Source organism: Mchenga conophoros, linkage group LG18 (assembly GCF_057382185.1).
Source record: "Mchenga conophoros isolate Kocher_MC1m ecotype Shallow Benthic linkage group LG18, M_conophoros_male_GT1.1, whole genome shotgun sequence".
NCBI classification, from domain to species: domain Eukaryota; kingdom Metazoa; phylum Chordata; class Actinopteri; order Cichliformes; family Cichlidae; genus Mchenga; species Mchenga conophoros.
Genome location: NC_140543.1, coordinates 33,935,541 through 33,958,782, shown reverse-complemented (window position 1 = coordinate 33,958,782; position 23,242 = coordinate 33,935,541). Strand labels below are relative to the sequence as shown.

At 41.7% G+C, this 23,242-nt stretch overlaps 2 protein-coding genes across 10 annotated transcripts in view; one reads left to right on the top strand and one right to left on the bottom strand.

Annotated features, from left to right (window-relative positions):
• The window catches only part of pappa2 (pappalysin 2), an 87,198-nt gene extending 79,044 nt beyond the window's left edge, over positions 1-8,154 (top strand). Inside the window, exons 26-27 of the mRNA XM_085253771.1 lie at positions 2,974-3,072; positions 6,901-8,154. Coding sequence (XP_085109897.1) covers positions 2,974-3,072; positions 6,901-7,011 — 210 coding nt within the window. The 3' untranslated portion in view covers positions 7,012-8,154. The remainder of the gene's footprint in view (positions 1-2,973; positions 3,073-6,900) is intronic.
• Positions 8,155-8,870: 716 nt separating this feature from the next.
• Positions 8,871-23,242, bottom strand: part of astn1 (astrotactin 1) — a 480,480-nt gene continuing 466,108 nt past the window's right edge. For all 9 annotated transcript variants that reach the window (XM_085253594.1, XM_085253595.1, XM_085253598.1 and 6 more), the window contains one exon: positions 8,871-12,265. In XM_085253594.1, the coding sequence (XP_085109720.1) occupies positions 12,028-12,265 (238 nt within the window). In that variant the 3' untranslated portion in view covers positions 8,871-12,027. The remainder of the gene's footprint in view (positions 12,266-23,242) is intronic.

Here is a 23,242-nt window from a genome sequence, read left to right as displayed (position 1 = left end):
ACCATCCATGGAAAACAGAAATGGGAGCCTGGAGATAACTGAAGATGACTGCACTCATATTTGGGAAGGCCAGGCTAACGCCCAAATGATGTTATTGCGTTCTGCCTGAAGAACAAACTTATTTTTGAAGTCTGCAACTTTAAAAGGAAGGCTTTTCAGGCATCGGATAAACGTTGAAGCCAGAGTGGTAGATCAAGGGCAGACTGCTTTAATACAATATTAATATGCTATTCAATAATTTTCACAGGACAAAGAGGTGACAGAAGATCACAGAGGGCACCGCTTTTTTTGTCACTTTATAAAATCTCTGACAAACTCACAGCTTAGCATGCCTTACTATAGTGGTTTTACAGTTATTGTGCACTGTAAACACTCCTAGGAGTGAGACAAAATTTCAACACAACCGTTTTCCCGTCTGTGTGAAACAGCCTGTGACATCTCATTAGTTTGTTTTATTGTATTGTAAGAGGCAAAGACATTTACCAACCAGCTTGTAGCATTGCAGCATTTGATTATGCCGTGTGAGATTTCTTTTGCTTTACAGTGCCCTCTAACATGCATCCATACCCTTTCCATATGCTTTCGCAAAATCCAATTTTCTTGTTCCCTTTGGTTCAGATCTCTTTTTAGCATCTTCAGCTCCGCCCCCTGTCCAGGTTATGCTTTTAGAAAAGGTTGCTTTGCTGTACTCTCTACAGCTCCCATTTCTTGAGCCAGTGGGTTGTACTTCTAGTTAGTGGTTTGGTTTATGTGTTATTGTATCCTTGCTGTTCTAAAGAGCTTGGAAAGAAAAGCATCTGGACTTCTTTAAGATGCTTGAAGACGTTTCACCTCTCATCTGAGAAGCTTCTTCAGTTCTAAGGTCACATGGTGGAGAATCCTACATTTAAGTCCTGGGGGAGTGTCCCCCAAAAGTCAATGTGTGAAAACGGGTGTAGGTCACAATTAGCCCAGGTTTTTGGGTGAACCCGCTGTGAAACCTAGCCCCACCCTATCATGTGATTTCCTGAGGTCAGATGGCCCAGGGTGTGAGTGGGTGTTACGGTGTCAGGGACATAGATGCTTCTTTCTCTCCTCTTTCAAACCATCTGTCCTCTCTGTCCAAAATGTGAACATCCTCGAAAGAGTGTCCTTTATCCTTAAGATGCAGATGGACTGCTGAGTCTTGTCCTGTGGAGGTGGCTCTTCTATGTTGTGCCATGCGCTTGTGAAGTGGCTGTTTGGTCTCTCCAATGTAGAGGTCTGAGCATTCCTCGCTACACTGTACAGCAAACACCACATTGTTAAGTTTGTGTTTTGGCGTTTGGTCTTTCGGGTGAACCAGTTTCTGTCTGAGTGTGTTGCTGGGTCTGAAATACACTGGGATGTCATGCTTGGAGAAAACTCTCCTGAGTTTCTCTGATACACCGGCTACATAGGAGATGACAATGTTGTTGCGTCTGTCCTTCTTATCCTCCCTCGCTGGTGTCTGGTCTTCTTTTCTGTGCATCTTTGCTGACTTGATGAAAGCCCAATTAGGATATCCACATGTTTTAAGAGCCTCCTTTGCATGTGTGTGTTCCCTCTTTTTCCCTTCATTCAGGCTTAGAGGGAACATTTTCTACCCGGTGTTGTAAGGTCTTGATTACTCCAAGTTTGTGTTCCAGAGGGTGGTGGGAGTCAAAGAGGAGGTAGAAAGACAAACTCAGCCAAGGAAATCACATGATAGGGTGGGGCTAGGTTTTACAGCGGGTTTACCCGAAACCTTGGCCGATTGTGACCTACGTCCGTTTTCGCATCTTGACTCGTGTGATTAGGCAGAGGATCAACAGGGGGTTCATGACCCTTTTGAGGGACACTCCCTAGGACTTAAATCTGGGACTCCCCACCATTTGACCTCAGAACTGAAGAAGCTTCTCGGATGAGAGGTGAAACATCTTCAAGCAACCTAAAGATATCCAGACGTTTTTCTTTCCAAGCTCTTTAGACTACGATGACCTGGATGACTGAGAACCTTCACAGACATATCCTTGCTGTTAATCAGAGACTTTGTTGTATACGCTCTCATAATTCCCACCATTCCCAACTGTTAGAATGGACTGAGGTTCTGTTTGACAGAAACTCTGGGTTATTTTTAGTGGAATTGAGTGCCTACAAAGTATTGAGACGGTAAAAGAGCAATTCATCATTATATATATGGTTGTAACAAAGTCTCATGGCACGCCTGAACCTTAATTGTTGGACGCCACCACCAACACTATGTTCAGTCTAATTTTGATTTTCTGTTATTCAGATATGCAGGCAGACCATTCTAACCTGCGTCCAGCTGACTGCTTACTCAAGGCCCAGCTAAAAGTCACCTACCTAAGCTAGCTAATAATGTTTGCACATGGCATATTCCATAGCAGCAAAGCCAAGAAGTCATGCATCTGTTAAATCAACAGAACTTTAGCTGTTGTATTCAGTAACCACAGATGTAATCATCTTTGACGTAAGAAGCCATCTTTAACTGTGATTGAGATTTCTTTATGTTTTGTGTGACTGTGGTTTATTTAACCTACCTTGGGAAGTGCTTTGCTGGTACAGTCACATGCCCACTTGTCCACTGAGCTGAACACCCAGACCTATCTCGGTCAGTAGACAGCAATCATCCTCTTTCATTAGTTACCCGGTTTCGTGAGCTTTGCCAGAGCTGCCAGTGACCACAAGATGGATTTCCTGGTATGCCTGAATATACAAGTTGAATTGGCCTCTGATTATTCAGCACAAGTGTTTATTTTGATTCCTTGATATTTTGTTTCATGGAAATATGTCCCAAACAACTTAATTGTGTGGCAGTGTGTGCCACTAAGTAAAATTCTGTTTTCTGGGAAGATGCTGAGTCATTTTTTTTGGCATTCCCGGTGTTTCATGTTGTGCAAGGTAAAATTCATATTTGGGGAAGGATTATTTCTCCAACCATAACAGTGTTTCTTGTTTGTAACTTGTGTCTAGCCTTTTGGAGGGGACGGCTGGTGTGACACCATAAACAACAGGGCCTACTGCCAGTATGATGGAGGAGACTGCTGCCCATCTACACTCTCCACCAGGAAGGTACACAAACACACTTTTCCAGAGCCACACAAGGAGACACACATCAATTTCAGTTGCTTTGATACAATCAGGTTTAATTTGTTTATGCTATTTATTATTGTTATCATTATTATTATTATTTGTTGGGTCATTTTTAATAAACAGAACCTTCAATCTACTGTAAAAAAAAGTGTTATTTGGCTTCCTCATTTTCAATGAAGATGGAGCTTAGAAGCTGAAGGCAGATTCTTCCTGTTTGCAGTAGTAGAAATCTGTGTCTTTTGGCACGAGCACTGTGCAGGAGACTTCTGCTAAGCAAACAAGCACAGATCCCTGCTACTTTCCCCTTGCTCCTGTTAACGACTGCGCCTATTTAGTCTCCCTCATCTGTATTTTAAACAACGGAGGAGACTAGCGGCACAAGCTTTTCCAGTCAAATTGTAAATAAGCAGGTTTTCATCACGCTGCTACGCTGTTTTCACACCTTCGACATGAAGCGATGGACGTCGGCACAGACTTGGGCATGAAGCGCAAATTTCACCGTATTATTTAAGCTGTGTTCCAAAATAAGCTCTGAATGTAAACGTCTCTGGTTTCAATTTTAATGTGTGATGCAGGCGTGTAACATAGATGGCATTTTAAAATGGAATTTTCTGTTGGGCTTGCAAAGGATCCCCTGCACGTCCCTCTATTTGAGGAACACGCTGGCCGTCTTTGTTTATTCATCCTAACATACTTGCCCTGGTGACAGCTCCCTCATGCTCGTTACGAGATGCAAACGTATCGCGTTACACTAATTGCGCTAAATGATTGCTGTATATATTAAGTGGCTAAGAGGAATGGTATGAATAATAATGAGTTAGCCCAGGTCAGCCTGTGGTGGAAACCAGGCCACATAAACACATCTTTTTCCCCTTATTTTTCTGTGCTTTCATGAGAACTTCTCTCCCCTGTTGACATTTAGGAAGTCACTTACTCCCCAGCTCTCCCACCACCGTCAAATATACTCTGTTTGGCTACTGTAAAGCCACATATTCCTGAGACTCTTTGAGGGGGCCCTGCCTGTTAATTCATATGGCCTACAGTTGGCTGAACCTCCGCTGTCTCCTTTATGTCCGCAGCACGCCATGACTCACTGGCAGCTCCTTCTTAAATGGAGGAGTTCAGCGAGTCTGCAGCTGCCGTCATAATAAATGAGCTGCCAGACTGCCACTAACTGCTCTTTTACAGGGAAAGGGAGAGGTGGAGGGTATAAGTGTGGGAGCAGCGAGGTGTCTGACGGTCTGCGGTTTCCTCGGCCACTGTAAAACAGCAACTCAGCAAGCGGGGGTCGTTTCAAGGAAGTGAACTAAACAGCCATGAGAGTGTGCATCCTGACTGCCGCGGCTCCAGCAGGGTGATGGAGCAAGAGGGGGGGTAATGAAGGCTCAGCCTTTTTCCAGAACTCTCTGTTTCTATGGGGCTCGATGTATGCAGGTGTAGGCAATTACAGGTTTTTAACATAGCGTGACCCACATTGCTTATTTTCACTGCCGCCACACACAAAAAGCCTGGACGTTCATGACATTTCAGTATTATTAATCATTCAACATAAACAGATAATGTTGATAATGTTTAGATTGTTCTGCAGCTGTGGCCACTGTGCATATCTGAAATACTTGATATACTTTGAGTCAATAGTCATATGTGATGTTGTTTGGTTTTATCCCGTGGGGCCTAGGGCTGTTCGATATAACGATATCTATCGGATATAAAAACGTCTATCGTTTCATTTTACACTATCGTTTATTTCGTGGTGTCGCAAAATAAACTGTTTACGGCAATATTGTTTCATCGTTCTGATGGTCACTGTAGTGGCTATATTCATTTCCTAAAGTTCTCTCTTTCTCTTATATTTATCTTATACTTCTCTTATACTATATCTTATATAGTATATAACCACACTAAGGACGGACAAGCCTTTGTTTTTATGCGTTGTCGTTAGCAACAACGACGGTAAAACCACGGCGTGTCCGCTTGTTCCACATAAACCTTTCACAATAAAGCTCAAGATCCTGTTGAGACTTTTCAAAATAAACTGAATCACGTGAAAGATGCAGAATGTTTACGAATGAGAAGTAAAACGAGCCGCCAGGTGCTAAAAAATAAACCTTAGACTCAAACGTTAGAACAGGCTTTTCCCCGCAGCACGCCGTGTAATAAATACTCACAAAGAAAACGGCGTCCGTTACAACTTATGTCTAAAAATGTATCGTTTCATGCATCGGTTACAACACTCGACTCCAGCTACATGACGCGCAGCTGGAAACACTTCAGGTCGAGCTGCTCGAGATTCACAGCATTTACAGAAAATGTTACATTTTTGTGATTTATATCGTTATCGGGACGATAGATGTCTTAATATCGGGACATGAGATTTTGGTCATAACGCGCAGCCCTAGTGGGGCCAGCTGACTCCTTTTCAAGGAGCTGGAATACTCGAGATTTGAATCAGGTAAGACTGAATGATTGGGCAAAAGGGAAAAGTTACGATGTGAGCTGCCACATCATCTGTCGAAACACTCACGCTTCCGTTAATTTAACAGGAGTGTCTGTTTTTGTCCAACAAGTGGCCAAACCAGAAAGGGCTGTGGGGCTGCTACACGAAACGTTTTCGTCACGCGGGTTTTGTTCGCGAATAGGTTTCGGCAAACAGCAGGAGGCATCTCTCAAACACAGACTTGGCTTTTGTTTGTGTGGATGAAGTAAAAAACAACAACAGGCTCGTTCTCTCCATCCAGAGCTTGTTAGGCTTTCTTTCTGTCAAGATGAAGCTGTTAGGGAAACATTTAATGGTCGTGCCAGCCCGGCTTAAATGCGAGTGCTGGCATTTGAAGTGAAGCTTGCTCTTGTGCAGCGCTTTGAGAGCCCTCAGCGAAAGTATCACCCTGCCGTCAGGGTCCAGAAATAGGTGCAGTCAGCAGTGAAGGCTGACAAACTGCTACCTACAACTCTCCTTCTTACCTTTGCTCATTTTCTCCCTCTGTCTTCTACACTTTTCTCCCCCCTGCCTTCTTTCGCTCCGTCTTCCTCTCACTCCTCTCTGAGAGCGAATGTTTACATTTCTTGCAACAGACTGCTTCACGGGGCACCAGAGTTTATTTTGCAACCTGTGGTGATGGCTCGCTTCCTAGACAAGAGCTGGCAGCCTCTCGTTGTTGATTCTTAACATGTGTTCATCCGTTCACCTCCATGGCGGTGCGTTCTGCCCTCCTTTCCCATCCCCCCCGACCCTCAAGGTTTTTCTTGCCGTTCAAAGGCCACGTTGAACCATTTGACATGCGCTTTATCGGCCTCAGGGGGGCTGTTGGAGCGCTCTTCGAAACTGTGAAGAAATGCAGCAAGTACTAAGGGGTGCTTAGCTTTCAGCACAAACACAATGCTGCTAGGTCAGTTCAAGCTAATTTATACTTTATTGTCTGTTTTTGCCATTCACAGTTGTGCTCTTTGCTACAGTTGAAATGTAACAACCCTACCGAGAGGCCTTCTCAATAACTCTGCTTTCACTCAAAGTTCTGATGTAACAGTTCTTCCTATCCCACTGCTTTTTCAGAATTCGTTTCTATGCTTTTTGTTTCACTTACAGTGGAATAGGTTTAGATTGAATTAAAGCTAAGCAAGGACCGGGCTTTGATGAGAAAACCAAACTCACCGGATGTTTGCTTTCTTGATTTAGTCATCTTTTAAGAACTGGAATGCGCACAACACAAACTGAGAAGTCACATGTCGTGTGTTTCAGCCACAGACTGAAAGATATATATAGCAGTTTTGGGAAGCCACGCACTGAATGCTGTGTTTATTTACTGACAGGTCATTCAATTTGGAGCTGACTGCACTCAGGATGAATGCACTTGCCGGGATCCGGATGCAGAAGAGAACAAGAGCAAAGCCAAGCACTTGGAGGGAGGAGGGACACAATAAGATGGAGGGATGATATAAGTTGAACTTTAGTTAAATGGAGTCAAACCACAGAATATCCACCACAACAAACACAGAATATCCCATTTTTAAGATTTTATAACGCAGCGATTGTGATTGAAGTTGGACGTTGTACAATAAAAGGACATTTTACTGTTAAAGCTGCATTAAATATGAGTCATGGTGGTTTGAAACTCGAATTCCTGTGTCCAGTCCAGCAAAACAACCTACACACATGAATATGTTTTCTCTCCCTGTTAAGAAGTTAAAGGTTATCTTCACTATTGGATTTGTGAAGATAATTCTGTTTTCAACATTAGAGCCTGGCTGAACAGTTTATCGTCCCCTCTGAAATTCAAACCATGATAATTGGATCAAATCACTTTTGTAAATGGACTCGAGTACTGTTCTGGAAATGATTAGTCTCGGGGAAGTGAACAACTAAAACAACTGGATGTGCCTGAAACTGTCCAGTACAGGCACAGTCCTCACAGGAAGAGCTACCGAGGGAAAAACACAATTACAGTGACTGTATTTAAAAAATGCCGAGGCAAAGTCTCCTGTTTCCTCATGGAATCCGCCCAAATGCTGTCATTGTACCTGAACGGGCTTCGGATCCTTGTAGTCGTTAGGAATTTAAGTGGATACATGTATGTAAAGACTAACATATATAGACTAATATATTTGGATCACCTAACACATGTATTAGATCACCTATTAGCCACACAGGTCAGTAATATTTCTACTACAAACGTGTATCAGTAGGTTACAATGTGTGCATAGGGCTTCCCAAAAAAAGAAGAACCCCAAAAGAGAATGTTTACTTATATAAATACAACATCAGCAGCATCAAATATTACTGGCTCAAGGGCTCACTGAAACATATTGGCACATGAAGATGAATACTGAAAAGCAAAAAGAGGGAGACTTCTTTGGGAAACCTGGTCACATCATCCACTCAGCACAGACATCTGCTTGCATGTGTTTACGTCAGACAGCTTTTGGTGTCCATTATCTAGAAATAATAAACTACCCCAGTACTATATTGGATCTATAGTAAGTATAATCATGTTTGTTTGTCATATTTTACAAAACTGTACTTTATATTCTATGAAATAAATAGCAACTTTATATTGACCCTTACAACTGTGGACTTGTATTCTGTCAATTACATGTTGTATTGATGAGATGCTCTGACCACAAATAGAAACCTTTAGTGCTATTCAGCTAAGCTAACAAACATAACATAGTACATGAAAATTTAAATCTACAGTTCTACTACTTAAGGTTGGCTCCCCACCCAACTTTACACCACTGGGAAGCATATTTACAGCCTGGTTCAACAGCAGTGTTGGGCTCTATGGATAATTTCATACTTCGTAACAGCATAAAGAGATTTTTTTATAACTCATCCTAATTGATTGACAAACAACACAGGCAGCTTCACTTTCACTAATCCAAGTATTCAACTGGACACCTTCATTGTGTTTATGCTATTGTAGCATTTATATTTCTTGTTGTATGGTTCTGCCTGTGTAAGAGGCATGTTTTCGGTTTGGTGAGTGGAATTCCAGGATTTTATTAGTCTGTTGATAATTAGCTAGTTCTCTCTGCAATGCACATGTACAGTGCGGTAATGCTGCTAGATAGCCTAGCTTGCTAGCTTTAGCTGATAAATTGCCATTTCACCCTCTTGTCCAAATGTGGCTCCAAAAACTCTGAATAGTTAAGTAGCTCCAACAGTTTATATAATAGTTTGTGAGCACTTGCTGAGAACAACTTGCAAGTAATTATATGAATTTCAATCAGTGTGCACATGCAAAATCTCTTTAGTAAGCTCTGAAAAATATCTACACAGCCACTTTTTGTAGTATATTCTTTTATTGTTCTCAGAAGTAGCAAAGATCAAAGTGAAAAAGTCGACTTTATGATGCCACATACAATATAGCATGCAGATAGTAGATGGTTGTTTCATGTTTCTGAAATGCTCAAATGGGTCCCCATATCTTTTTTTTATTTTGTTGGTTATTTCGTTTTCAGTTTAGCTCAGCGCAAAAGTTCAGCTGAATTCCAGGTATCATCTACAGATCACAGAAGATTAAGAACCGTATGCTCGTCGTTTTACAACAGGCATCAGTGTGTTAATGTGCAGAGACTGAGATACACAGCAGATATTACAGTACATCATTGGATCTAGTAAAGCACATGTAAATGTAAAATACCAATTGGTGTACATTTATATACAGAAGTCAAACACCGTACTGTGCTCTAACGTGAAGCATTTCTGAAATAATTTGCTGCCTATACAAAAATCTACAAGCGCTCATTTTAGTATTCACATACGAGAACTGTTAAAAATCACCTGCTCGTTTATATCTTTTTTCTTTGACATCAACCTTTGACTTGGCCACTACAGTTAAAGTAACAGTAACACCTAAAAATAACTGTAATTAATAAATGGCAAATTAATAGAGGATAAAACTGTAGCTAGTAGCTTTTTCCTGTTAACAGACAATGTCATGATATCAAATCAAAACTAGAGTGCATTCTGACACAACGTGTGTCATCTTATTATATCTGATCTGTGTTAAATCTAATATATATGATCTGTTACAACATTAGTAAGTTATTAGATATTTCACTAGAACTGACACTTAATGGTACCTTTTGATAACAAAATTCTAAAAAAAAAAATGATGTTGGCTGATACTAAAAATGACTATCAGATGAAGTCATTCACAGCAGTACTGATACTAACAGAGCAGTTAGGACAGAACTTCATACAGCGTTGCTTTTAAAGATTTCGTCAATAAAACTGTTGTTTTGAAACATTAAATTATTAATGAATTATCATAAATGTTCAATCTGGACCACCTGTTAATGTTAGCTGGTTAACTTTTATCAATGACTAATATTAGCCGTCTGGGTTATCATTAAAGTAGTGAGTAATAATAAAACATTAATGTGAGAGTTGGCATTTGTAACTTGTAACTAGACGCTATTCATTCACCCTCACAATTAGGTGATTAGCTACAAATATGGAAAGTCACCAGAAGCACAAAATCAGCACAGAATAAGTATTTAAGTATTCGTTTTGCCCGTTAACAGTAAAAGAACTATTTGCTAAAGTTTAATAAACTATTAATTTATAACTTACTAGCAGCAGTTAATACAATACAAACCAAAATACCATATTATAATAACATGAGTCAATTCAAATAAAATAAGAATAAGCTGGCAAGAAACACACCAGATTAGCGCACGTAAAATTAAGATGATTAAACTGCTGTTAAACTACAGCTTAAGTACAGAATGATCATTTTGAAAGTATTCACTGGATTAAATCACATTCAAACTTGAAAACAATGAAGAAGGATAGTTTTGACAGTTTTTATTGGATTTGTACAGATTTTAAATCATGTGTTTTTGATGCTTCTGTACTACAGCTTAAATGCAAATAACACTACATTGAGCAGGTTATATCACTAAAACTTTGAATGTTATGTACAGGGCTTTCTCTTGAATGTCTATACTACTAAAATAATTCCGACTATTATCTACACAATTAACCTTTCTAAGTTTTGCTTTTCTAGTAAATCTCTATTTGCCTACATGCAATCTTTCCTTTGTTATAGAAACAGAACTTTATAAGGTACTGCCTTTTCCCAGTATCATGTACGACACATCCTGAAGTATATTGCATGTCTTGAACTCTTCGGCATGTTGGAAAGATGAGAAAACAGACAAAAGGTCTGTAACTACATACTGTGAAGCTGACTTCATCCAAAATACATACATGGAGGAGTAGCAGCTAAAAGCAGAATGCCCCCGATGAATAAGGAACTACACGCGGCTAAGCAGCCAATACCAGAACTATTCACGTCATCAGATACTTGATGTCTAGCACAACTGTTCACCTGCTGCAGGTGCTGCATTCATTCATAATACATTTGGATGAAAACCACTAAAAACTGAAGCAGAAAAATATTCATTTATAACCGTTGCTGGAATGTGCCAGTGAAGGTGAGGCTACAGTGAACTGGACAGACTCTTTTAAGCCAACTTTATATGTAAACTTCATATGAAGTTGACTCCAGATCACAAATCAGGTCCAAGAATCAAGTAATTGCATCTAGGCTTCCTGTAGCTACCGATGGTTGGCGGACAACTTTCCTGTGTTTTCCCAAAACATTTAAAGATTTGGGTACTTTTGGATTTAAGTAGGCACAAAGCAGCTGTTTAAATCTGAAAATGTCCAATCAGAATGAAACCACTTTTTTTCTTTCTAGGTGACTCTGTGGATCAAATTAATGCTTTAAAGAGAAAAAAATCACTTTCCTTCTGTTTCACAGATTTGAAATGATCAAAAAACAAATCGTCTTTCATAATTCCATATCTATGAGCCATGATCAAACAAAACACAAGTAAGTATCATTTACACCATCGCCTGACATCCTACACTCAAATGATTCAATCTGGATAACTGTGGGGTTAGTTGGATTTGAGAGCTGGAGTTGTGTGGATTTTGATGCCCACTAAGTTAAACACACCGGCCTTGATTTGAATATAAAGCTTGTGTTGATGCTAAATTATTCGCTTCACCTAAAATGATGCTTCAGGCCATAAGATCACAATGTATAGTAAAGAAAATACTTATTACAACATAGTCTTATATGCAGTGAAGAATGACCAGTGAGAACTGATCAACTTCAAGAAGAAAGATGCTTCTGGTGAAAGCATCAACGACTGCATTATGTTCACTAACTTAAAGTCTTTCAGGTCTAACAAAGGACAGCAAAGAGACGTGGATTCATTTAGGACCTTTTTCTTAGCTGATTTTTAGAGCTGACTTTAGAGACCACTGGATACCGTAATACATGAAATATGTTTAGTTCAGGAGCCATTTAAGTTAAAAAAGTTAATGGCTTTTTCAAATAATGTGGAGCATTTGAGACAACAAATACAAATACTGCAATTTGCAATAGTAAACTGTTGTCGTCTAAATCAAATCTGAAACCTTCAGAGCTCCCTGGGCTCGCCGTAGTCGTTATACATGACAGTGAGCGTCTGCTCATCACATGCCTTTTGTACATCCTGGCCCATGTCTGACCAGTTAAGCCCAAAGACTTTGGTGTCTGTGTAACGACAGGACAGGAACTTGAGGGACATCCTGCGAAGACCGATCTTTGGCTCTTGAAGGAGACCCTTACACCATGGGGAGAGCTCATCAAGCTGCGAGAGGATGAGGCCAGCCTTCCTGTTGGGACAAAGACGATAAAGGATTAAAGTGTGGTTGTGGATGATTTTAAGACATGGACACAAAAAGTATATACTTGACATATGTCAGTAGCCTGCATGTGACGGATGCATCACTAAAAACATGGAGCCACAAGACTGCAATCCAGTTAGTCGGTTTTTAATATCGTTTTTTTCATTTTCCACCTCAAAAAAACAAAAATCAGCAAAATTATAAATGAACCAAGTATTGTTGAACTTACGGAGCTTCTTACTGACATATTTAGAACGACAAACAGATGAATGATGATTCCTAAACTGATGGTCAGATCAGAAAATCAGAAATGTTAGCTGATTTAGGAAGTTTTATGAGGGCTTGTAGCACTAAGTGGTGGTAGCATGCTAGCCTTTAAAATGCTAAAAGCTTTACTCCAAAATGGTAGGGCTGGAAAGAAAATCAGATAAAATACACTGTATATGAATATTTATTTTACAATAATAATAATAATACATTTTATTTATAGGCGCCTTTAATACCCTCAAGGTCACCTTACGATAAAACAAGAACAATAGCAGCAATAAAATCTAATAAACATGGCAAAATAAAATTTAGACATAAAGTAAAAAACAAACAAACAAACAAACAAACAAAACAAAACCACACAAGCATAAAAGTATAAAAGCTGAGGCAGGTAAAAATGGACTAATACAGACAGATCAGCTGTATGCAATTCTGAATAGATGGGTTTTGAGACGTGATTTAAAAGTGGTGAGAGAGTTTGTGGTCCAGAGATCTGGTGGAAGTGCATCCAAAGTCTCGGGGCGGAGCTACTAAAGGCTCTGAGTCCCGTGGTAGTCAGGCGAGCAGGTGGAACAGACAAGAGGGAAGCTGAAGAAGAGCGGAGTGTACGATGGGGTGAGTATGTATGGAGAAGATCAGGTAAATATGGAGGAGCGAGGTTATGAAGCGCTTTGAAAGTGAGAAGCAGGATCTTGAAATTGACACGGAGGTGAACTGGAAGCTGTTTAAGAACAGGTGTTATATGTTCAGTGGATCCAGTTCTGGAAATAATACGAGCAGCTGTATTTTCAACTAAATGAAAGTTTAGACTTTATTTGAGATATTTGTATTTGTCAACTGGTAATGAACTGTGTAGGAATGCAGTCAGTCAGTCACATTAAAAATAAATAAGCATACACTACTCTCACTCAGTGATGTTTGAAGACATCTCCAAGTCTACAAAGGACATGGCCTGTATTTATATAGCGCTTTTCTAGTCCCTAAGGACCCCAAAGCGCTTTACATATCCAGTCATCCACCCATTCACACACACATTCACACACTGGTGATGGCAGCTACATTGTAGCCACAGCCACCCTGGGGCGCACTGACAGAGGCGAGGCTGCCGGACACTGGCGCCACCGGGCCCTCTGACCACCACCAGTAGGCAACGGGTGAAGTGTCTTGCCCAAGGACACAACGACCGAGACTGTCCAAGCTGGGGCTCGAACCGGCAACCTTCCGATTACAAGGCGAACTCCCAACTCTTGAGCCACGATCGCCCCTTATAGGTTGGTTTTCCGACACAGGTGAGGAAAACCAACCTATAATTACAGAGGTCGGGCACAAGACTGTTAGACACCTGCCTAATACTGTCCAGGGTTAAGGTGTCCTATGGTGCACCGGATTCTGCATCTTGGGGGAAAGGTCTCAACGGACCAGACTCGTTCAGCAGATCCTGCAGATGCTCAGTCAGATTTGGATTTGGGGAGTTTCAGGACTGAACCAACATACTGGGGTCTTGTCATGGTTTTTGAGACTAACATGGATGGTTTTGCACAGGTCATCGTTCTCCCTTTGGGGAGAATCGTTACTATGGGGAGAGGCATGTTCTTGGTTTCGCAACAATTTTTAGGGAGGCGGTTTGTGTCAAAGCAACATCCGCATGTATGCCAAGAGCCAAGGTTTCCCAGCAGAGCAGTGCTTGTAATGAAATTAGAGTTATTTTCTTCACCTGTTACTGATTTTAATATTGGGGCTGATTGATACTGCCTGAAATTGTTTTCAACAGATTACTGCAGCAGCATTCAACCAGCGCTCGAGGCGGCCCAGTCTTTGGTCGTTTTCAAGGGTTTTTTACAAAGTCAAGAAGATAGTCAGCAACCAGAATTGTGGGAACAGCTTGCTGCCAAGGAGCTGAAGGGAAGTGGAACCTTAGTGTTGATGTTCAATCGCCATGAGATGCATTTGACTGTCTGCAGTCCATAAATCACAGTGTGGCTTTGCTGTTATTGTAGAGTGACATCACTGTATCACAGAACCTAAAACCAAAGTCATCCACTCCTGCTTCCTGTCTGAAGCAGCACACAGGGTACCGACACATTCCAGATCTGACCCAAAGCACACAGCGGCTTCTGAAGGTCTGAACCGATGATGGTAAAACTGTGGAAAAATGAATGAATGAAGAAATAAGGGGTAACTAAAGCACCGGTCCTGTTGAAGAAATGCAGTTGATGGACTGCTCTAATACCGTCAAGAGACCGAGGAGAGACTATGAAATGCTCGATCTTGTCCTTTGACCAAACCAGGCCAGCTGAACAATCATCTTCACAAGTAACATGATGCGCAGAGTTCACATAAATACATCTCATTGGGACACAGTGCAATAAATAACCATTAAGCCTGATCAGCCCATTTGGCTGCTGAAGTGAAACCTTGTCAAGTGTTTGTCTAAGGTCAGAAAATGGCAGCGAGAGAAGATTTTGTTCATTCCACGCACAGTTTCTGCTCATTCTTTAGCCAAGGAACCACTTCCATGGCAGACGGTCCCATTATACCAAATCACAAGTCTGCTGGACGTATCGGAGCCACAGCATCACCAGAGCCACAGTGCATTACACTAGTGAACTATACTATTATTGCAGGGGCTTTACCTTACAACATAAAGTACCTTGAGGTGATTACTGTTGTGATTTGGTGCTATATAAATAAAGCTGAGTTGAAAATTGAACTGAACTGCTGACACATGAGAGCTGCAGTCAGTGTGATGAACAAGCACACTTAGAGAGTGTACAAAGAGACAACCAGTCAGAAGTAAGGTGAAATAAATAAGGATTATTTTGCATTGTGGATCATATAAAGCTGCTCTAGTATGGAGTGCAAGAAGAAAAAGTTAAGCTGGATATGTGCCTATAAGACTTCACCACTGAAAAGAATCTCAGGAAACCTTTGTTGCCAAGTTAAAAAATTAAGGATGAATCGACATGAGCCATCAGCCAGACACTGTTGACATAGCAGAAAAACTGCTCATGATGCTTTCTCTCTTCCTTGCTTCTGTCACTGCTGTTATGTCCAGTCTAATATTGATTTGCAAGCTGTGACAGGGTGTGGTTTGTGGCTCAGCTGCAGGGGACGGGTGGAGCAGTGGATTCAGGGTGTGGTGTCAGGGGAGGCTGACCCACACAGCTGCTCTTCATCACCTGATCATGGCTTCTCTGTTTCAGTAGGTTGCCAGGATCTGACAGGAGTGGTGTGTGGTGTGGAGTGAAGAAGGCAGCTGGAAAGCTGCTCCTAGAAAAGCACGAAAACACTGGAAATAAAGATCACTGGACCTGCAATGCTGTGTGCTTTGGGTCCTTTTGTTCCAGTGGTGCCGAAACACAGCAGTGGGAGAGTGGACCCATGACCAACACAGACAATAGTGGAACTGGTGAAAATGGTGGCACAGTTGGCCACCCTGTATTGGGAGCAGGCGGTGGTGCAGCAACAACAACTCGATCAGCTGCAGGACGCTCCACTGGATGGAAGGAGATGACCCCTAGGGCGTGGTGTAGCAGTGGCCTGCTGAGGAGTCGTCTCTGTGGCAACTCCCTTTGCTGTGTGGGGAGGCCCAGGTGGATCGGCTGGGGCTCACCCCGTGAAGACCCGTGCCATAATTTCTGGGGAGATAAGATTGTGCCGGGGGATTGGCCCTTCGCCTACGCCAGACGCCAGCACAATGTGGCGGCTAGGTGACGCCAAAGGGAGAGCCTCGGCTGCTGGATATGATTGTTCTCGAGCAGTTTGTGGAGGGACCTCCAGGAGACATCACAGAGTGGGCCTGCTGCTGCCGGCCGGCCGGCCTGGACATCACTGTGATGCGGTCAGAGGATCACCTATTGGCCAAAAGAGTCTGGGAGGCAGCCGTAACTGGCAGTGGTAAGTCGACCGGTCCCTACTACTCAAATGCAGCTCTGGGCCCCATGACCACCATGGCCTGCTGCTGCAGAGCAGCACCCACCAGCATTGAGTAATTTGGTTGTGAGTAGTGTGTTGTTTTCCCAGCGCCCATGGACACTGCTCCTTACTCACTGGGAGCCACACCAGTGTCAGGGCAGGAGTGCTGGAGGTGAAAGTGCCCAGTGGGACAGGTGCTCTGTGGTGCTGGCCCTTCAATACCCTCCATCAGTCTCAGAGGGACGTACAGCGTGCCACTAAGGTGCTAAGGGGGTATACACCAGGATATGGTGGACTCGGGCTGCACACAGACCCTGGTTCAGCCCAGGCCTTTGCTGGAGGCAGAGTGAAAGCATAATAAAAGCCTTTATTATCATTATACACGGTATAACAAGATTAAAAAGCAGCTCCGTAAAAGTGCATATATGCTAGCATATTTTAAGAAACTATGTAATAAAATAACCATATGAATAATATAAATACACAGTACAAGAGTGACACAGACAGACAGTTTGAGCACTGACAATTTATACACGAGTTCATGCTAGAGTCCAAGGAGCAACGGAATGAGCAGTAGGGGTGGTTTCTGTCTAGAGGTGCAGTGGTCAATGCAGATGTTTCAGTGCAAATTACTTTTGTGCAAAGTTGATTAAGTTGGATTAAATTATTCAATTTTTGTGGTATCTAAGAAATCGGCAGAGGTGGCGTGTAGGACCAAAGGAAACATGACAGGAATCATCAAGCAAAAAAAGCACACTTTGTTATGTTAGTTGCCTTTGCTTAGGCTGCTGCCCCCGCGACCCGGCCCCGGATAAAGCGGATGAAGATGGATGGATGGATGTTATGTTAGTGCCACTGTTGTACAGTTCTAAAGTTCGCTAACATTAGCTAGCATGAGCTGGTTCCACCAGACCAATTAAGGCAGTGAAAGTCCTGAAAAGATTAATGATGTGTTCGTGGTTTCAGCGTTTCATTAGTGAGAGGAAGAATGTGCTCTTTGTTCTTCGAGAAGTTACCTGGTCTCACTTTAAAGATAAACATATCTATTTGCAGTAAATCAAAGGTCCCATGTAAACAAAAGTTAACTGCCATCTGGGTCAAATTTCCTACTTTCTACTAACGTGATGAACAACGCTTTTCTTTACCCTTCGTGAAAACATCTAGATGTGGCTGAGGTGTGCCACACACTGCTACCTACTGACCCATGCACCAATAAGTGCATGTAGCCTAATGGTGCTTTCATTTGTACAGGTAATGCTCAGTTTTTAATGCTTTATCTTGAAGTTTTTAATGCTTTTTATGTTGTAAAAAGTGTTCATAGTTGGTAACGAAGCCTTAGAAAAGTCTTATCAAAACAAAGGTAGCTGTTGTTGTGTCATTTTTAATGATCATGTTCTTTGTTCCCTGATTACCAAGACCTGAGAGAACATTAATGATTGCCTGACAATAACTAATTTGCCTATTTTGCAATTTTTTATTTATTTTCCACAAATATTAGTCTATAATGTTATAGTCAAACAATGAAAGTCTCTTCAATGACAAGATTGATGTTGTTGTTGTTGTTAAACGTGATCATGGCAGAAGGCGAAGGCCTTGATCACATGACCTCTGAACCCTGCCCGTTCTTCAGCAATGAGATTCTGCTTTGGGCTTCAGCCTGGTAAACCTCCACGTGCCCGTTTCCTGGGGTACCTAGAACATTTGGTTTTATACGATGCTCAGTTTGGATAGAATTTGTAGTCTGATCTGGATTTCAACTTTGAATAAAACCAACCATTAGGAGCAAACAAGAAAAATGTTTTTTTTATTTGTGACTTTTTTCCTCCAGTCTCTGCGGCAAGCTAATATCCACTTGTCAAACTCCCATTCAAATGATAACCCACAAGTCCTTTTTTTCACCGTTTGATTTTGCTGTTAAGCTGCAGTTCACTGCTGTTTTGAATGGACTCGCACGCTGCAATAATACCGATGCGGTGGCCTGTGGATTCTGCTGCATTTCATCTCCCATCTCATGCCAACACCGCATTAACTGCTGTTCTGTAAACATACAGCTCATCACCCTATTTCCTAGTGTGTGTGTGTTCATGTTATTTCTGGAAAAGCAGTGCTCTCTTTACACCACAGCTCCCTTCAAATGGGCAAGACACCATCAGTGTCTGTGTTATTTTTGGCAGATTTTGCAAATCACTTCACATGTAAAGATACATGAGAAGCAACATGTTGCACTTGTACTTTGTATACACTGCTGGACTGTCTTTAAAGCCTAATGTGGACAGCCTTAGTGATGTTGTCTGCAGCTGCAGAGAAATTGTTACTTTAATGATGCCAGCCTTGTTGCACTGCCTCTCAGTAGACAGGCAGCTCTGTGTTGTGCTGGTAGTCCGCAGTTAGACTGCCATTCATAAAGTTTTTCTGAAACCTCTTTATATTCCCAATATTTTGACACACATGTCAGTGGTCTGGGGAAATAGGGGATATTTATTTCAATATTCATAAATGTGGTTTGTTGTGCTTTCATTTTTCAGGAAAGCTGAGGAACATTCCACAGGTTCCAAATAGCAACGGCTGTCACCATAAACTCTTGTGCATCTATAGGGATGGAAAATGGTTTCCACAATACAACGTGAGAGCTGCAAAAAACCGATGCAAACCCCAAACATTTGTGTGGTTTTGACCGTGCATATCCAAGCAGGCATACAGACATACACAAATTAGCCACTGGCCTAATATTTGTAAGTCTTTTATTGTGAAAAGGGTGAGGCGGATGGGACTAAAAACCAGTACTGGGATTGGGGTTGAAGGGCGTCAAAGGGCATAGTAGAAATAACGAAAAATTTTAAAATCTGTCCCAAAGATCACCTTTTTTAATAGAATTAGCCAGAGCTTAATTGCTCCCTGGGAGTCCTGTAATGTCCATACACATTGTGCTTTTTCATCACAAGCCTCAAACTTTCAAACTGACCTGACTTTTCTTTTCTGTGGGATAGATGCTGGTGATGAGAGCTCGCTCTCCGGCTTAAGCCCAGCACTTTTCAGCAGTTTTGCGATGAAGAGTCTTGCCCCACAGTCTGACTGTCAACACAGCGGTTATCCATCCTGATGCGTTTAAAGGAAAACATTCAGCACAAAAGACCTGAACTATACTGCAACTGTGTGCCATTGGGTGCTGGTATATATATATACACACACACACACACACACACACACACACACACACACACACACACACACAGTGCATAAAAAACCCACAAAACACAAAAACAATTGGCCCCACTTTCCAGAAATGCCTCCCTGCAACTTCTTCCACAATAAAATAAAATAAATAAATAAAAAAAGCCATGTTCATGAATCACTGATCTGACACAGAGGGAAATCCAGCAAACATCATAGAGCCACAGGTACAAGGAGACAGAATGGTCCAGTGAGTCATCTAATAGTAGCAGCCCTGCGTGACGTCAACTGGACTTGCAAAAGACTGCGAAGACCAAATTTAGGTCAGATAAGGTTTTTGACCTTTTTGGGGCTAATTCATACTTTTTAAAGTCAATTCTCATAAATTTAGGCTTTAAATGATATCTAACTATCAAGCAGCAAACTTGAAAAAGTGTTGCAACCCCTCATTTCTATAAAGATTTCTTGTAAAATGGGAATTAGCGATTTATGAAAGCATTTGCAAACATATGTGGAAATAGAGCATCTTGAGTTTACACAATTCTAATCTAAGTTAATATTTCATATGACCACGTTTATCCTTCAACACAGTCTGAACTCTCTTCGGACGTTTCTTGAAGTAGTCTTCAGGAAATCATCTCCGGGCTTCTTAAAAGACACTGAAAGCTCTTCTTTGGATGGTGGCTACCTGTTGTTCCATTCTCTGTCTAGATGATCCTGCACTGCTTCAGTCCCGCTTTATTCTTGTTCTTTTGTGCAACAAAAATAAAAGCCCTGTCCATATCATCTCTACCCAAAAGCTGTAGACCACTTCAAAACTCTGAAAACAGCTGATTGTAGCAAGTGCATTAGTTGAATGTTTTTTCTCCTTTCTCTTTGGCTGGCCTGAAGGTAACTGAAGAGCCTTTGTAACAGGATATAATTGCAACTATAATTTAATAAACGAAGTCAGTGAAGTAACGCGTCACATTTAAAATCTAATGTACACGTGGAACAAAAATGCTTTCTCACTGATCTGTCAGAGCTTTTTATCTTTAATACTGAACAACATCAGTATACATTATACATTTAGGGAACATAATGGTCTATTTTTTATTAATTACAGTATCACGTATTACAATGTGAGCAGGCTACAAATGGGAAAAAAAGGTGAAAACGCACAAACTGCTAAAAATACTCTAACTGCAGAGGAACCAGTCAATGGCCCCCTGGGTTGCCTCTGATGCTGCTGATAAGGTTCATGTAATTGGTAAGCAAACTCATAACAATGTGCACTGATACTGATAATGCAATTTTCTATTAAAAGTCTATACCAGAGTGTGTAAATATTTATATATTTCTGTTCATTCTTCAGTATCACAGAAACCAATAAATCACCAGCAGACAAACAGCAAAAAGGCACTTCTGCTTCAAGTGTGTGTGTATTTCCATCCTTGTCTCAACTATAAAAAGTCAGCGAGCAAAGTAAACAGTCTGCGGTGATTATGATTATGATTTCCTGAGAGAAATTCCAACTATAACAATACTTATTATCGCAAGCGCTCTGATTAGAGAGACTGTCAAGGAAAAACAGAAAGAAACTCAACAAAAAGGATCAAATATTTTTCAGTTCATCAAAGGGCACCGAGTCCAACCAAGGACACGGTCGGGACGGAAGGATCGAGGATTCCTTTCTTTTCAGCCAAGCCAAAACATCTAGCGTTTCGAAGTCAATAGCCAGGCGGCGTGCCTAACGTGACGGGTGCTCCCCCGGCGATGACAAGGTCTGGCCCTTGGGAGGAGAATTGTCGAGCCTTGGAGAGACAGTCTTTCGGTGAGTTTATGGTTTGAGTTAAAGCATCACGCAATGTTGCATGAAAAAGGCAACACAAATGTCCCGTGGAGAATGCCAAAGGTTCTCGTCAGTGAGATCCGATACGTTTCTAAAAACAGCAGATCTGAATATCTGCCGCCACAAGAAAGATAAAGCCACATTTGTTCATTCATTTGTTTCCAGATATTGCTTACTTGGCTGATACGAGTTTACATTGAGTCAGAGCCTGAGCGGGGCTCTTGTTATCTGTATTTTGACTAGCTAATGAAAATCTCGTTTATTCTGTCCTCATTGTTTGTGACAGGGAAACTGGGGAATTCTCTTCATAACAAGTCGAACTGATCTGGGAAGATGAAAATGTGCGTGGGTATGCATTTGTGGTCTGGGTGTGTGTGAGTTTGTGTCCACCCTGCTGTTTACTCTCAGCAGCACAACAGACCTGAGGTGTTTGGATGGGAGAGCTATATTGTCTCTCAAGTACCACAAAACTGCTGATTTAAGAACAAACCACAACTAAAGAGACTTACAACAAGGGTTTAGGACAGCAAGGACTAATTTCATGGATGTTTATGAGAAATGCCTCCTACCAATTTCTTACCAAGTACCAGGTCAATGCATACAGTGTTAGCTATGCCAATTATTCTGGCATTTTACAGCTTTTTTACTGTAAAACGTCCCAATATTAGTTAGAATATAAGCAATACAATGCCATTCTATGAGGCAGACACATAGGTGCTCAAAAAACAAATAAATAAATAGAAGGAACACTTTTCTGGGATATTGATGTTGTCGCTTTAGAGTGTATCCAGTTCAAGTATCAGTTTCAGCTGCTTTAATGTTATTATAATTAACAACAGGTGCACTAGAGCGGCAACAATGAGACAGCCCCAAAATGAAAGCTTTTAGAGGTGGAGGCTTGCTGACATTTTTTTCCTCCCCGTCTATTCTGACTGAATTTTTGCTAGTTTTGCATTTGGTTAGGGGCAACGCCACTACTGGTAGCATGAGGCGATACTTGGACCCTGCAGAGGTTGCACAGATCGCAATTTGTCCAGGTAGTCCAACACATGCCATTGCCAACAGGTTTTATGTTTTTCCCAGCACAGTCTCAAGACCATGGGGGAGATTCCAGGAGACAGGCAGTTACTCTAGGGTACTCTACTCTAAAGTCTTTAACTCATCAGCAGGACTGGTATCTGCTCCTTTGTGCAATGAGGAAGAGGATGAGCACTGCCAGAGCTACAAAATGACCTCTAGCAGGACACTGGTGTGAATGTGTCTGACCAAACAATCAGAAACAGACTTCTTGAGGGTGGCCTGAGCGCCTGATGTCCTTTAGTGGGCCTTGAGCTCCTTGCCCGGCGTAGTCTGGAGGAGGTAAATCCATGGAGGGACACACAGACCTCTACAGGCTAGACAACGACACCATGACTGCCATTAGGTACCAGGATCTTCTGTCAAACCCTACACTGGTGCAGTGGGTCCTGGGTTCCTCCTGGAGCACAACAATGCCTGGCTTCATATGGTAAGTATTCAGGCAGTTCCCAGGAAGAAGGAATTGATACCACTGACTGGCTCCCACGCTCGTACCACTGGCACATTATGGTTTAGTCTATCCGATGCCACCAGGCTGCACCTCGGACTGTCAAAGAGGTCTGTGATGCCCTGGTCAACATCTGGTAGGAGATCCCTCGGGACACCATCCACCGTCTAATTAGAAGCATGCCCCAGTATTGTCAGGCTAACTGATTACCATTTTGAATTGCTGTAATGAAATTTCAGCAAAATTGACTAGGCTG